General features: G+C 56.9%; 4 protein-coding genes across 4 annotated transcripts; 3 read left to right on the top strand and 1 right to left on the bottom strand.

Moving 5' to 3' along the window:
- Positions 1-752: 752 nt before the first annotated feature.
- Positions 753-2,245, top strand: PHACADRAFT_254723 (uncharacterized protein). The gene is made up of 5 exons (XM_007394908.1): positions 753-846; positions 903-1,429; positions 1,483-1,500; positions 1,562-1,576; positions 1,633-2,245. Exons 1-5 carry the CDS (start codon positions 795-797, stop codon positions 2,140-2,142), a joined length of 1,122 nt encoding a protein of 373 aa, XP_007394970.1. The 5' UTR covers positions 753-794; the 3' UTR covers positions 2,143-2,245.
- Positions 2,246-3,290: 1,045 nt separating this feature from the next.
- Positions 3,291-5,792, bottom strand: PHACADRAFT_254725 (uncharacterized protein). The gene is made up of 6 exons (XM_007394909.1): positions 5,568-5,792; positions 5,365-5,514; positions 4,801-5,307; positions 4,599-4,750; positions 4,127-4,550; positions 3,291-4,073 (listed from the first exon to the last, which is right to left on the bottom strand). Exons 1-6 carry the CDS (start codon positions 5,772-5,774, stop codon positions 3,474-3,476), a joined length of 2,040 nt encoding a protein of 679 aa, XP_007394971.1. The 5' UTR covers positions 5,775-5,792; the 3' UTR covers positions 3,291-3,473.
- Positions 5,793-8,137: 2,345 nt separating this feature from the next.
- Positions 8,138-9,996, top strand: PHACADRAFT_92896 (uncharacterized protein; the record flags this gene model as incomplete). Its single annotated transcript, XM_007394910.1, has 9 exons — positions 8,138-8,570; positions 8,680-8,793; positions 8,875-9,005; positions 9,063-9,150; positions 9,340-9,412; positions 9,467-9,634; positions 9,686-9,730; positions 9,777-9,860; positions 9,915-9,996. The coding sequence occupies 9 exons, from the start codon at positions 8,138-8,140 to the stop codon at positions 9,994-9,996; spliced, it is 1,218 nt and encodes a 405-aa protein (XP_007394972.1).
- Positions 9,997-10,880: 884 nt separating this feature from the next.
- On the top strand, positions 10,881-13,417 carry PHACADRAFT_119425 (uncharacterized protein). The gene is made up of 8 exons (XM_007394911.1): positions 10,881-11,069; positions 11,126-11,275; positions 11,333-11,842; positions 11,900-12,475; positions 12,529-12,639; positions 12,702-12,783; positions 12,855-13,002; positions 13,061-13,417. Exons 1-8 carry the CDS (start codon positions 10,914-10,916, stop codon positions 13,320-13,322), a joined length of 1,995 nt encoding a protein of 664 aa, XP_007394973.1. The 5' UTR covers positions 10,881-10,913; the 3' UTR covers positions 13,323-13,417.
- The last annotated feature ends 99 nt before the right edge of the window (positions 13,418-13,516 follow it).

A 13,516-nucleotide genomic window follows, 5' to 3' on the forward strand; every position in this document is an offset into this window, starting at 1 on the left:
ACACAGGGTCCTGCCGCAAAAGTTGAGCACAGGCGAAAGATTTGTGTTGTGTCGCCCTCGTACGTACCTGTCTTCCTGCTTCGCCTATCCCTTTCCTTCTCACCTTCCGCTTCCTCTAGCAAAGTTCGCCGTAGGCAAACGGCCATTCCCACGACGCTGTAAGGTCCGCTGCTATCTGAGAATTGGATATGGGAGATCTATACTCATCCGGGGCTATCTCGCGGTCTCCCAGGAAAACCGAGCAGATGAGCGGCAGGAGCTCCAGCACAGCTGGTTCAACTTGCGTTTGAGTAGGAAATTGGCCGATGTTTCGCCGATGGCATGAGGAAATCATGGACCCTGGCGAGTGGCTGGAGCGCCCGCGCTTTTTTGGCCTGTTTTTCATCTTGTTAGAGACCGGAGCTCTGGTCCGAAAACGTCCCGAACAGGTCAGAATCTCCGGTATGCATGGTTCTCGACATAATGGCACCTCTTGCAGGATATCATCAGGCGCGTCGCTTTCGAGGTCCCGCGCTTTGGCCCCCGAAAACACGCAGTTTGGACCAGGATTCTGATATTCGCCCGCGACTCTGACGACATGGCCCTCTCATATGAAGCGCTCATTTGGCAGAGTAGTTGACCGAGAGAATAGTTTTTCCGTGGCCCGGGATTACTGCATGGGATAGATGATCTCAGGCTGATGAAAGCATTGCATAGGCTCTAAACAGGGCACAAGCTAAGAACTCGAAGGCCACCCAAGAGAGTTGCCCTGACTTGGTCCTGACTGTCACTCGCACCACAGAAGACCGCATACCATGTCGCCAAAGGGCCTTGCTGTCCTGGGATCGGGTATCTTTGCGAAGGAGGGTACGTGCGTTGTCAGTCTGATATTGACCCGGGGTTTCACCTCGTACAATATGCAGCTCATCTGCCAGCCATCGCCGCACTCGACGGCGGTGTCGTAGAGCTCAGGGCGATCTATTCAAGATCTGAAAAGAGCGCCTCTGAGTTCGCGCAGGCGGCGAAGGAGAAGCTCAGTCTCGCTCAACCTCCGAGTATATACTATGATGGTGACTCCGCGACGAATCTCGACGCTCTGCTGGCACGCTCGGACATCGATGCCGTCGTCATCGCCCTCCCAATCACCGTCCAGCCATCGATCGTGCGCAAGTGTCTCGCTGCAGGCAAGCATGTCCTGAGCGAGAAGCCTGTCGCACCAGACGTCGCAGGCGGCATCGAGCTCATCCGCGAGGTAGACACGACGTACAAGCCCAAAGGCCTCGTCTGGCGCGTCGCTGAGAACGAAGAGTTTGAGCGTGGATGGCACGTCGCTGCGAAAGCCATCCGCGATGGCAAGATCGGCAGGATCAACTCATTCAGTGCTCGAGTTGTAAACTATGTCGCAAAGGACAGCAAGTGGTACAATACCCCATGGCGCACGGTGCCTGACGTGAGTCATGTGGCTCTTGTGGAACTCATCATATAAACTAACTCGGACGACAGTACCAGGGCGGTTTCTTGGTGCGTATACGTCTGCCTGCATACTTCATCGGACGCTGAATCAGTTGTGCTCGTTCATCAGCTCGACGGTGGTGTCGTAAGTGTCTCAGCATGTGCCACCTGGCGATCCATATTCACGCGTCCCTGCTGCAGCACACGGTCGCTGCTCTGCGGATTCTGCTCCCGAGCCCCATCGTATCCCTGTCTGGCTTTGCGTCGCAGAACCGGAAGCATCTCCCGCCGCACGACACGATCAACGCCGCCGCGCGCACCGCGGACGGCGTCCACGGCACCGTCGAGCTCACCTGGGGCGCGCCCGTGCCCTCACGCCGCGATCAGGGGAACGATGGTATCACTATCACCGGCGAGGACGGCTGGATAGCCATCAACGGCGTGAACCTTGGCAGCGGGCGCGCCTACCGTATCTCAGTCTACAGTGTCACCAAGGACGAGCAGGGGCGCGACATCGGCGAGGAGAAGCATGTCTTCGAGGAGGAGATGCGTGGGGTTGAGCTCCAGCTGGTCAGCTTTATCAAGGCCATCGACGGCGAGGACGACGGCTTCGGTTCGCCCCTCGGCGCGCTCAAGGATGTTGCGTTCATCCAGGCCGGCTTGAACAGCGACGGGCAGCCGGTTGACCTCGTCAAGCTCGTGCAGGGATGATCATCGAACAGAAAGTGAAACGAAGGCTCGTGTGCACACAAACTAAAGTCATGTATATCACACCTATCACCCCGTGTTCGTTCATGCATGTTCGTGTCGGGTGCAATACTGGTGATTAACAATAGGGCACCGCGACGCCACCAAGCGCAAATTCCTGATACACAGCAAAACAGCAAGAAGACAAACAACATGTGTACGCGGCATATCCAATAGCTTCTTTAATGTCGGTGAATCACTGCATTGCGGTGCAAAGGCGCACGAACGCAGTCCAGGCATGCTCCCGAGAGAGTTTGTCGGCCCTGCACGGGAGGCGGGGTGCACAATCGGCGAGAGTGTGCGTGAGAGGCGTTTGCTTCATGCGACCCCATGCATGCTGCTCCCGTGAGAGTGCAGAACAGAAGCTTGCAGTGCAGAAGAGAGATTAAGAAGGCGGGAACTACGTTCCCAGGCAGGCTGAGACGGACCAGGACGGACTGCAGCCTGAGGCCAGTGTGTTCGTTTCGAGGCTTCGGTGTGTCGGAGTGGGCAACCTAGGGAATGGGTGGCGACGGGACCGAGCCGAGGCTGACAATACCTCTAGTTCATGTTCGAATCGTGACTGTCTTCTATGAGCGAGAGAAGTCATGGTAAGATCCGTTCGGACTAGTAAGCGTACCCACGGAGAGCTCGTCCGATATGCATCGGTCGTTCTCGCGATGAGGGCTGGGCGAGGGAAAGGCGTGACCGCACGAGACATTCCGGCGGCATTCATGAGACTCGGATGCGGTCTTGACCATGAACCAACGTCTCAAGTATGTAAATATTGTCCGATAGAGGCATCCTTACCTTCGTTGTGTCGAATCTAAGTCCGTCAACCAGCACGCAAAGCCCGAGACTCTACACCCGGAGATTAGAAGGTGACCGTGCTCGCCGAAACGTGTGAGCACGTAGGGAAACGGACATCATTTGCCGCTGTTTGGCGGAATCATTGTGGCGCGAGCACCAGCACGTCCGGCGATGCTTGCCTGGTAGATCGAGCAGCGAGCCTCACGTCCTATAGGCCTAGGCTAGCGACACTTTCTTCAGCATGCAGGAAGACGGACCTTTAGGACCTACCCGTAGAGGGCTCACCTCATGTTTACCACTTAGGACAGCCATGCAAGAGGCAAGAGAGTAAATACAATTAGATTTTTCTTTCGCTAAGAACAAAGCAGGTAAGAGATACAGCTAGAGCCCCTTGGTATATCGATATCGGTTGATTACAGATTGATACCTCATTTTCAAGCGTGCAGGAACACCCAACTACCACATCAGACTCCACATGGTACACAAAACAACAACGCTCAAGGCGTTCAGCTCTCAGAGACCTTGGTCTTGATGAGGTCGACGACACCCGGCTCCGCGAGCGTGCTCAGGTCACCAAGCTGGTCGCCCTCGCCAGCGACGATCTTGCGCATGATGCGGCGCATGATCTTGCCCGAGCGCGTCTTGGGCAGGTCGGGCACGATGAAGATCTTCTTCGGCGCGGCGAACGGGCCGATGACCTTGCGCACCTGGAGCACGAGCTCCTTCACGAGCGCGGCCTCGTCCGACGGGTCGTACTTGAACTCGGGCTTGAGCGCCACGAACGCGTACACGGCCTGGCCTGTGAGCTCGTCCGCGGTGCCGACGACGGCCGTCTCCGCGACGCCCTTGTGCAGAATCAGCGCGGACTCGATCTCCGCCGTCGAGAGACGATGGCCCGAGACGTTGATGACGTCGTCGACGCGGCCCTTGATCCAGATGTAGCCGTGCTCGTCGCGCGCGGCGCCGTCGCCGGTGTAGAAGGCGCCCGGGTAGGGCTTCATGTAGGTGTCGAGGTATCGGCTGTGGTCCTGGTAGACCGTGCGAGCGATTGACGGCCACGGGGTCTTGATGACAAGGACGCCCTCGACGTTGTCGCCCTCAAGCTCCTGCACAGTAAAGTGAGCACTGAGAACGCACTGTCCCTAACGGTATTCCGTACCTTGCCAGTAACCGGGTCCAGGATGGCCGGTTCGATACCAAAGAATGGCACAGTCGCGGAGCCGGGCTTAGTCTCAATCGCGCCGGGGAAGGGCGTGACGACGATGGAGCCCGTCTCAGTCTGCCAGAACGTGTCGACGATAGCGCACTGACGCTTGCCGACGTGGTCGTTGTACCAGTGCCACGCCTCAGGGTTGATGGGCTCGCCGACGGAGCCAAGGACGCGGAGCGAGCTGAGGTCGTGGTCCTGGACGTGATGCTCGCCAAGGCGGCGAAGCAGACGAATCGCGGTGGGTGCAGAGTAGAACTGCGTAAGCTTGTGCTTCTCGACGGTCTGCCAGTAGCGCGACGGGGTAGGGTATACAGGTGTCGACTCGAAGACAGTTGTTGAGACACCATTGGCAAGGGGGCCATACACAATGTAACTGCGAGCGTGTCAGACAGTACGTGTAGTGCATAGTACAAAGACTCACGTGTGACCGGTAATCCAACCAATATCAGCCATGCAGGCGAACTTGTCGTCTGGGTGCACATCGAAGACATACTTGACAGTCAGCGCCGCGCAAAGGAGGTATCCGCCAGTGGTGTGGACGACACCCTTCGGCTTGCCAGTCGAGCCGGACGTCTGCCAAGCGACATTAGCAGAGTCAAAGCGCGAAGGGATACACAACTTACATAAAGGATAAAGAGCGGGTCCTCCGAGGACATGATCTCCGGAGGGCAGTAGTTGGGGACCTTGGCAGTCTCTTCGTGCCACCACTTGTCGCGTCCCTCCGTCCAGGGCACCTCGTTGCCCGTGCGCCTGAGGACGAGGACGTGCTCGACACCGGGGCACTGCTTGATGGCCGCGTCCGCGATGACCTTGGTCGCGATCGTCTTGCCGCCGCGGCGTCCCTCGTCGGAGGTGATGAGCACGCGGGACTTGCAGTCGTTCATGCGGTCGCGCAGGGACTCGGCGGAGAAGCCGGCGAAGACGACCGAGTGCACGGCGCCGACGCGCGCGCACGCAAGGAAGGCGGCGACGGCCTGCCATGTCATGGGCAGGTAGACGGAGACGGTGTCGCCCTTCTTAACGCCGAGAGACTTGAGAACGTTGGCGACGCTGCATACTTCGCGGAGGAGCTGGGCGTAGGTGATCTCGCAGCCCTCGTTCGGCTCGTCAGCCTCGTAGATGATGGCAGTCTGAGAGATAGGCGTTTAGTTGCTGCGCAATGACGTTTGGCCCGAGAATTATCCCACCTTATCAGGGTGCTTGAACGCCCACCTATCGACACAGTTGTATGATGCGTTCAGACCGCCTTCTGGGAACCAGACGATGTCGCCTGTCTCGAAGCCTCCTGCACGGACTGTGTGGAAGGGACGATCCCAGTGCAGGGTGTCTCGGGCCATCTATTCTCCTCGTCAGGGTCACTCGCTTTCTTGCCTAACACGGAACTACGGACCTTTGCCCACCATTTGTCTGATTCGTGGCCCACGGTTTGCTGGTGCTGACTGCGATATGCATGGATGTGCGGTCCAATGTGGGGGATTTTGTGGCCGTTCTTCAGTCTCGGAGCAACAGGGTGAATTGTGGGGTGACCGTCTGATCCGCTGGCAGCTTGCTCGCTGCTGGCACCGCTGGCCGCTGCTGGTTGTTGTGCGTCGGACATTCTAACCGGCTGGCTGACCGACAGTGATGATGGTGATGAGAAGGAGGAGGAGGAAGTTGGAGGCAAAGAGTGACCGAGGCTAGGAGGTGTGATGCAATATAAGCGAATTCATTTTCTGATCCTGGAGATCGCGTGACTTCCTTCCGAGGCTTAGTCGGGCGCCCCCCTGAACCAACCGTGCGGGGAATGCGGGGCGAAGAGGCGCGACCACGACGACGGCCGAAACATCGTCGCATGCCGACATGGCCTCACCGAGGCCGTCGTTGAGAGCGCGGACGCCTGCAGTCATGAAAAGAAGTCGCGCGATGGACTCGGACGAATCCCTTACACCACGGGAGCGTGTATAGAGTGGGAATGCATTATTCGGCAAGGAGGCTTCTCTTCTCTTCCGTCAGCGGAAGAAGAGCGGTGCCTTACTCCTGTCGGCCTACTAGTACGACGCCATGGCCGCTCACACCGATTGCCGAGCAACGAGCAGGTAATAATCTCTCCACCTGCGTACAGCCAAGCCTAGACGGTTTAGGGAACGGAGACCCGCTATTCAGGCTAGAGCCTAGGCTGGACGGGAACGTCAGCGGGTTTTCAGCATATCTGCTATCGTCGTCGTCTCAGCTGCCCGCCGACAGTGCCTGTGTGAGGTCGTGCCTTCAAGTGCCTGTATGAGCTGGTCGGGTGTCGCTTGTGTTCGCTTTGAAAGCACCGGTCAACTGCCACGGTATTCGCGGACCCCACATAAGCAGCCCGGGGCGAGCGGCTCCCTAGCGAGGCGAAACATGAGTCTTGTGAACACATCAAATTGGTCAAATTCGGAATCAAAAACCAGAGCTCCGAGGCAAAACGAAAGAGGCTCGCCTTGCTCCGTCACTTCCGCCAGGCGGACACATGTGAAAGACTGCGGATGGCCGAAGCCTGACTTCAAGTGACAACCGTGCGGCGTGCGCAGTACCTTGATAACGGTAGCTGTTGCTAAGTCTAGAAGCTCGCTGCAATATTCTTCAGGACACTCGACAGCGGGTGATGGTGGTTCGTCACTTACCAGCGCGCCTATCATTCAGCCGAATTCTCGTGAAATCGTAGAGTATCTGAGGGTTTGTCAAAGAGTTGCACGAAGAGGTAACGTGGAGGTGTGCTCACGAATCCGCCAATACTGCCGCGACCCTTCTATTGATACGCGACTGTTGACGGAAAGCAGTCTTCGCATCGGCGTCGAAGAGACTTGACTGTGGTTAACTATCCCAGGAACACGGATTGCGTCTTCCCCAGGAACGTTCTCTGGAGACCACGATTCCCTGCGTTCTCGTCACCAGCTGATTGGGCCTCGGGACAATTGAAAAGGTCAATCCCATCTGGCGGGGTGTGAAAGAACGCGAGGAAAACGGAAGAGCAACACTGTACCCTCCTGCGCGTTACGACAGCCAGACAGAACGGCGCATTCTACAGCCTGAGTGGCTAGAGATACGGTCGGACGGCGGCATGCTGCCCAAGTGGACTGTCCTGCGGGTTGGCAACAAAGACAAGAGCAAACGACGCGTGGAGGTATAGTGCGTTTCGCGACAGTGGCGCATCTGAAACAGCGAAACAAGGGTATATTGATGAACGGCAATTGGCCATGTTACGCGAGGAAATAATGCCTGAGGCAGAGGATGATGAGAATTGGGGAAGAGGGAGGAGCTGTCGTCGAGATGGTGCTTATATGTGTTGTGTGTTTTGTTGATCTGATGCGGTGGAGTAATGTTTTGAATTATGAGAAAGGAAGGAAGAACAGTGGAAAGTGGCGTTAAGAGCATGCCTGAAATGGCCTTACGGCAGTATCAACCCCAAGGAGACGCGTCTGACACGCGCGACAGCTTGAAACGCGCACTCACGACCGAGACAGACGCAGCCCATATACGCCAAAAGGAAGATGCTGTAACTCGGGCGCTCCGCAGCGTATCTCGTATTTTTGGCGCAATATTTTCACAGAGCTCTTTCACTACGAAACGCGTTGGTCGCTGTCTAGAGTGCTATTCTACATTAATATGCTTCCTGTAGGGCGAGTCATTATGTATTATGGCCCGCTACCGACGGATGTTCAATCGCGGAATCGCAGTCACAGTCAACTCACGACGAATGGATAAGCCGTGAACTAGCCAGTGTTTGACTTTAGATGTCATGGGTGGCAGGGTTGGTACCTAATAGCGCCATAACAAGTACTGCTTATCATGAGCTCGTCCGTCCTGCTGTGGAGCGAGCTTTTGCTCTATGTATACGTAGCCTGGAGCGGGGGCGCCACAAAGGTGTCGGTGACTTCCTTAAACGGAATGGCGGCTCCGCGTCGCGAGCGCTATCGCACTTGACTCTACCCCGCATCCTGCTCTCAAACGATGGTATCACGGAGCACGCGGTCAACGACTTCCAAACATTTCGAGAAGTCTAACGCGACACAAAAAGATAAACCGAAGGCAGCAGCTTCGAAAGCACCAGGCGGCCGGTCGAAACGCAAACAAACAGAGCCGGAAGACTATCCTGAAGAAGAGAGTGAAGACGAGCAAAGCGACGCGTACGAAGATGAAGAGGAGGTCGTGAGCGACGCAGACTCGATAAACAGCGAAAACTTGGACGACGAACGCGAGACAAAGCCGGCTAAACGCAAGCGCGCCTCTGCTAAGTCAGCCAAGTCGTCGCCGAAGAAGACTAGCTCTCCGCGAAAGAAGAGGAAGACGTCAGAGGAGGATGAAGACACGGAATCGGAGCTGGAGCTGCAGGATGGTCAAGAAATTGTGGGCAGAGTGGTGCAGGCTCCCAAAACTGGTCGAGGTTGGTGCGTCGCCTCACTTTTGTCTGGTGCCTGCAGGTTATGCTGACAGGTGCCCAGGTCCGCTTGCTCCCCAGGCATGTTTATGCTGCTGGCTAATACTAAAACTAGTACCTCCCGGTCAGATCTCGCAGAATACCCTTGACTTCCTAGCACAACTGAAGAAACCCGAATGCAATGACCGAGAATGGTATGTTACCAGCATTGTGATGTTTACCGGGCCCCGTGCTTGACCGATGAACAGGTTTAAGACGCATGGCAGGTCTCCGCTTACATTTCTGTGATCCTCTGCTTATTAGATTATAGAGCCCGTATGGCGGGTCGCTGAGAAGGAATGGAAAGACTTCGTCGAAGCATTTACTGACGTCCTTGTTGCAAATGACCCACAGATTCCGTATCTGCCGCCGAAAGATGCCATTCATCGGATTTACCGTGATGTGAGCTGTCCTTCTCACAAGAACACACGCAAGTTCTCATGGATACCAATCGTGCAGGTCAGATTCAGTAACGACAAGACGCCCTACAAAACCGGGCTCTCGGCGACTTTCTCACGCAGTGGTCGGAAGGGCATCTTCGCTAAATGTATGTAGCTGTCTCTCTCAATTATGCTGGAGCCGGCTACATAATGACTGTGGTTCTCTAGATCACATGTGCGCTGCAATTTATTCTGGCTGGAATGCAAATCTCTAACGCTATTCTCAATCGACTTCGCAGTGCGAGTACGTATCTGTATCGCAAATAATGCCACAGTCACTTAACATTGGTCCCTAGTCCGACCCGATGGGCAGAGCCTCATTGCAGCAGGGGCGTGGTGTCCGGGCAAGAATGAGCTCCAGACCATTCGGTGCGTTGAATAAAATTTCCATCATTCGTTAACTTTACTAATGAATGATACAAGAAACAATCTCCAGCGCTCATCCAGACAGTTTTGGCGTATTATCTCTGAGGAGACATTCGTCGGACTTTTCGGCGAGGCGAAGCCGCATCCTAACGGCGGGCGCCAGAGCATTTTTGGAAGGGAAGACGAACTAAAGGTCGCGCCGAAGGGGATCGACAAGACTCATAAGTATGTGACCTGCAGCGCGAGCTATCTTGTGCTGACTACTGTGTGTGACAGAGACATCGACCTGCTGAAATGCCGATCGCTTTGTGTTGCTTATGAGTAGGTAGAGCTGCTGGGTACTGTCTGTCTTATTAATTGCTCGTAGATTCACGGATAAGCAAGTGCTTCAACCCGGGTTCAAAGAGGAGCTCGGTAGGTTCGTCAAGATTTTGCGCCCGTTCGTACACTGGTATGGCAAAGAAAACCGCTGATAGCTCGAGTTATTGACATCGAGTCTTTTCAGCATCAACGAGCTCATGACCCTTCGAGATACAGACAACTCGGATGATGATGAAGGTGAAGATGAAGAGGAGACAGACGAGTGAAGATTGAGCGTACCCGGTCCTGGATATTGCTGAGTGCTTTTGGATATGGCTGTCCATCTCGTATGTCGCTCACTGCGCTGAATATTGCGTTATTGCATTGGGAATTCAAAGAGAACGCCTGTCATTTTCTGCGTGCTCGGGTTTCGTTGCCATAATCGGCACTGATAGGGTGGCCCAAGCCCGGCTTTGATTGCCTTACCACCGCCGATTCATGATTTTATGCATCTTCGTCTTATCTCCCCACTAGCGCACCGCGTGGGCTTTCTCTGACCTGGAGTACTGCCCTGACAAGCCCAGGGTACGCACTGGCAAGCAGCGGCCTTCTGACAGCGCCAAGCGTCGGCCATCACGCGCCTGCGCCCTTCGCATGCCAATCCCCCTTAACGGGCCCGGGTGCGTGCTTGATCAATGATCACCTGTCGCGTGGCCCCCATGCTCATCCGCGCATCGCATGGGCAGAAAGCCACTGCGCAATTGGTCGTTCACGACAGCTGTCGGGCGATTATCCTGCGGAAAATTTGCCTAATAGTCAATGTTGACTGATGCGCTGTCAGTCAGTCCGCCCGACACTTCCTTCGAGGGGATTTGACCTGTTCTTGCCCGCTCTTGGACAGGGCAAATCTTCCTGATGCACATTCCCTCGAGGTCTGCTTGACAGAAGGACAGATGCAAGAGAGGTGTGTCTGTATTGTAGATTGTCACTGGCCGCAAGTTACCCCGCACCGCTATCGCTGCTGCGAGCTGACAATGCTCTAGTCGACTGAGATTTCGCTTCGACGACAATGAGTGTCTTGGAAAAGGTGCAGGTCGACGCAGTATAAGAGGGTCACTCGCAAGATAGCCTGGCTCTCCAAGTCGTTCTTCGACGCCTCCCAGCCTCCCAGCCTCTTCTACTCTCTTAGATACTCTAGAACGACATGTCCAACGCCGCTTACGATGCCGTCTGCACTCATCCCATCCCGCCTCGCATGAGAAATGGCACCGAGGTACCTTTCATCGGTCCTAACTTTGAGGCGTACAAGAAAGCACACGCTGAGACTGTGGGACCCAATGCGGATCAGTGGTGGGCTCAGGTGGGTGCACACGTGTTATAGTACCGAGGAACGTTCACAAACGCCGCTTGTAACAGATGGCGAGGGAGCTCCTGCACTGGGATCGCCCCTTCCAGACTATCCGCTCCGGCTCCTTCAAGACCGGAGACATTGCATGGTTCCCGGAGGGATACATAAACGCTTCCTATAACTGTGTTGACCGCTGGGCGTTCGAGGACCCAAATAAGGTACGAACTCGACCTTCCGCAGCAGAGGACTCATGACTGACGCATCCGTTCGCACAGACCGCCATCATCTACGAGGCCGATGAGCCCGGTAATCACAAGTACATCAGCTACGGCGAGCTGCTGCGCGAGGTCTCGCGGGTCGCAAACGTCCTCAAGCGCTTCGGTGTGACGAAGGGCGACACGGTGTCCGTGTACATGCCGATGACCTGGCAGGCCGTCGCGGCATTCCTCGCCTGCGCGCGCATTGGCGCCGTGCACTCTGCTGTCTTCCCTGGCTTCTCGAGCGAGGCCCTCCGCGACCGCATTAACGACTGCCGCTCGCGCGTCGTCCTCACCGCGGACGAGGGCCGCCGGGGCGGCAAGGCGATCGCGCTCAAAGCTCTCGCGGACAAGGCGCTCGAGGGCTGCCCACACGTCGAGCATGTCCTCGTGCTCAAGCACACGGGCAGCGAGAACGTCGGCTGGGTTGCCGGCAGGGACAAGTGGTGGCACGAGGAGAGCGCCAAGGTCCCGAACTACTGCCCGCCTGAGCTCCTGAACTCTGAGGACGGCCTCTTCATCCTCTACGTGAGTGGACTCGGCGGCTTCTCGTCGAGAGTTATCACGCTGACTTTCGGCCTTCAGACCTCCGGCTCGACCGGCAAGCCCAAGGGCATCATGCACACCATCGGCGGGTACCTGCTCGGCGCCGCGCTCAGCGTGAAGTACGTCTTCGACGTGCACCCCGACGACCGCTTCGGATGCATGGCCGACCTCGGCTGGATCACAGGCCACACCTACCTCGTGTACGGCCCGCTCGCGCTCGGCGTCGCGACGACGGTGTTCGAGTCAACGCCGACGTACCCGACGCCCGCGCGCTTCTGGGAGACGGTCGACCGGCACCGACTCACGCACTTCCACACCGCGCCGACGGCGGTGCGGCTGCTCCGCCGGCTCGGCGAGTCGCACGTGCAGAACGCGGACCTCAGCTCGCTCCGCGTCATCGGCTCCGTCGGCGAGCCTATCAACCCCGAGGCGTGGCACTGGCTCAACGACCACGTCGGCCGCCGCCAGGCCGCGATCGTCGACACCTTCTTCCAGACCGAGACCGGCTCGATCGTCGTCAGCCCGCTCCCGGGCGCGATCGAGTGCAAGCCTGGCTCGGCCACGGTGCCCTTCCTCGGCCACGAATACGCGCTGCTCGATCCTGTCACCGGAAAGGTGGGTTGGCTGCTGCTTTTGGGTATAGCTGATGCTCACCGGAAATTTGACAGGAACTCGAGGGCAGCGGTGTCGAGGGCGTCCTCGTCTTCAAGAACACTTGGCCCTCTATCGCGCGCACGGTCTGGCAGGACCACAACAGGTGGCTCGACGTCTACCTCAGGGTTAGTGCATCTTCTGCTGGTCCCACCCAAGTGTTCACTGTGCTGAATGCGTCGCGGTCCAGCCCTACCCCGGATACTTTTACACCGGCGACGGTGCCGTGCGCGACAAGGACGGCTACATCTGGATCAAGGGCCGCGTCGATGGTGCGCTCTCTGCTCTCTCTCTCTCTCTCCCTCCTTCCCTTCCTCCTGAACTCGTGCTCACCGAACTCCAGATGTCATCAACATCTCTGGCCATCGTCTCTCCACCGCTGAGATCGAGTCTGCCCTAATCCTCTACGACGGCGTCGCCGAGGCGGCCGTCATCGGAGCGAACGACGAGCTCACAGGCCAGGCCGTGCACGCCTTCGTCACACTCAAGCGGTAAGCCGCGTCCTTCCTGCACCATTACAAACCGCCGCTGACGCTCTGCTCCCCGCAGCGAGTTCAAGTACGACCCCACGGACGAGCCAGCGTTGGCCAAGGAGCTCGTCCTGCAGGTGCGCAAGGTCATCGGGCCGTTCGCGTCGCCGAAGAAGATCTATATCACGCCGGACCTGCCCAAGACGCGCTCGGGCAAGATCATGCGCCGCATCATGCGCAAGATCATCGCTGGCGAGGGCGACCAGCTTGGCGACCTCTCTACGCTCGCGGAGCCGGGTGTCGTCGACGTGATCAAGGCCAAGGTCGCCGCGAGCGCGTGAGGACGAGGTGCATGTTTGAGAGCGGCTTCCCTGACTGCGAGACTAGACTGTGTATTAGATATATATGCTAGAGTGTATGATAGCGCTTTCAAAATGACATGTATTCTACTCTTTCACATGGCCCAAAGAGCTATTATCGGGCGCCTGGAAATATCGGGAGCAAGTGACGCACATTGTGAGCTCGGTCGTCGCGA

Source organism: Phanerochaete carnosa, assembly GCF_000300595.1.
Source record: "Phanerochaete carnosa HHB-10118-sp unplaced genomic scaffold PHACAscaffold_4, whole genome shotgun sequence".
NCBI lineage: Eukaryota > Fungi > Basidiomycota > Agaricomycetes > Polyporales > Phanerochaetaceae > Phanerochaete > Phanerochaete carnosa.

Excerpts from the sequence above, each read along its gene's own strand:
- PHACADRAFT_254723 (XM_007394908.1), top strand. The coding sequence starts at position 795 with ATGTCGCCAAAGGGCCTTGCTGTCCTGGGATCGGGTATCTTTGCGAAG. Across the intron at positions 847-902 it reads GGGTATCTTTGCGAAGGAGG|CTCATCTGCCAGCCATCGCC; the intron begins GTACGTGCGTTG and ends TACAATATGCAG.
- PHACADRAFT_119425 (XM_007394911.1), top strand. The coding sequence starts at position 10,914 with ATGTCCAACGCCGCTTACGATGCCGTCTGCACTCATCCCATCCCGCCT. Across the intron at positions 12,784-12,854 it reads GATCAAGGGCCGCGTCGATG|ATGTCATCAACATCTCTGGC; the intron begins GTGCGCTCTCTG and ends ACCGAACTCCAG. Across the intron at positions 13,003-13,060 it reads GCCTTCGTCACACTCAAGCG|CGAGTTCAAGTACGACCCCA; the intron begins GTAAGCCGCGTC and ends TGCTCCCCGCAG.
- PHACADRAFT_254725 (XM_007394909.1), bottom strand. The coding sequence starts at position 5,774 with ATGTCCGACGCACAACAACCAGCAGCGGCCAGCGGTGCCAGCAGCGAG. Across the intron at positions 5,308-5,364 it reads CGTTCAAGCACCCTGATAAG|ACTGCCATCATCTACGAGGC; the intron begins GTGGGATAATTC and ends CCTATCTCTCAG. Across the intron at positions 4,751-4,800 it reads ACCCGCTCTTTATCCTTTAT|ACGTCCGGCTCGACTGGCAA; the intron begins GTAAGTTGTGTA and ends GTCGCTTGGCAG.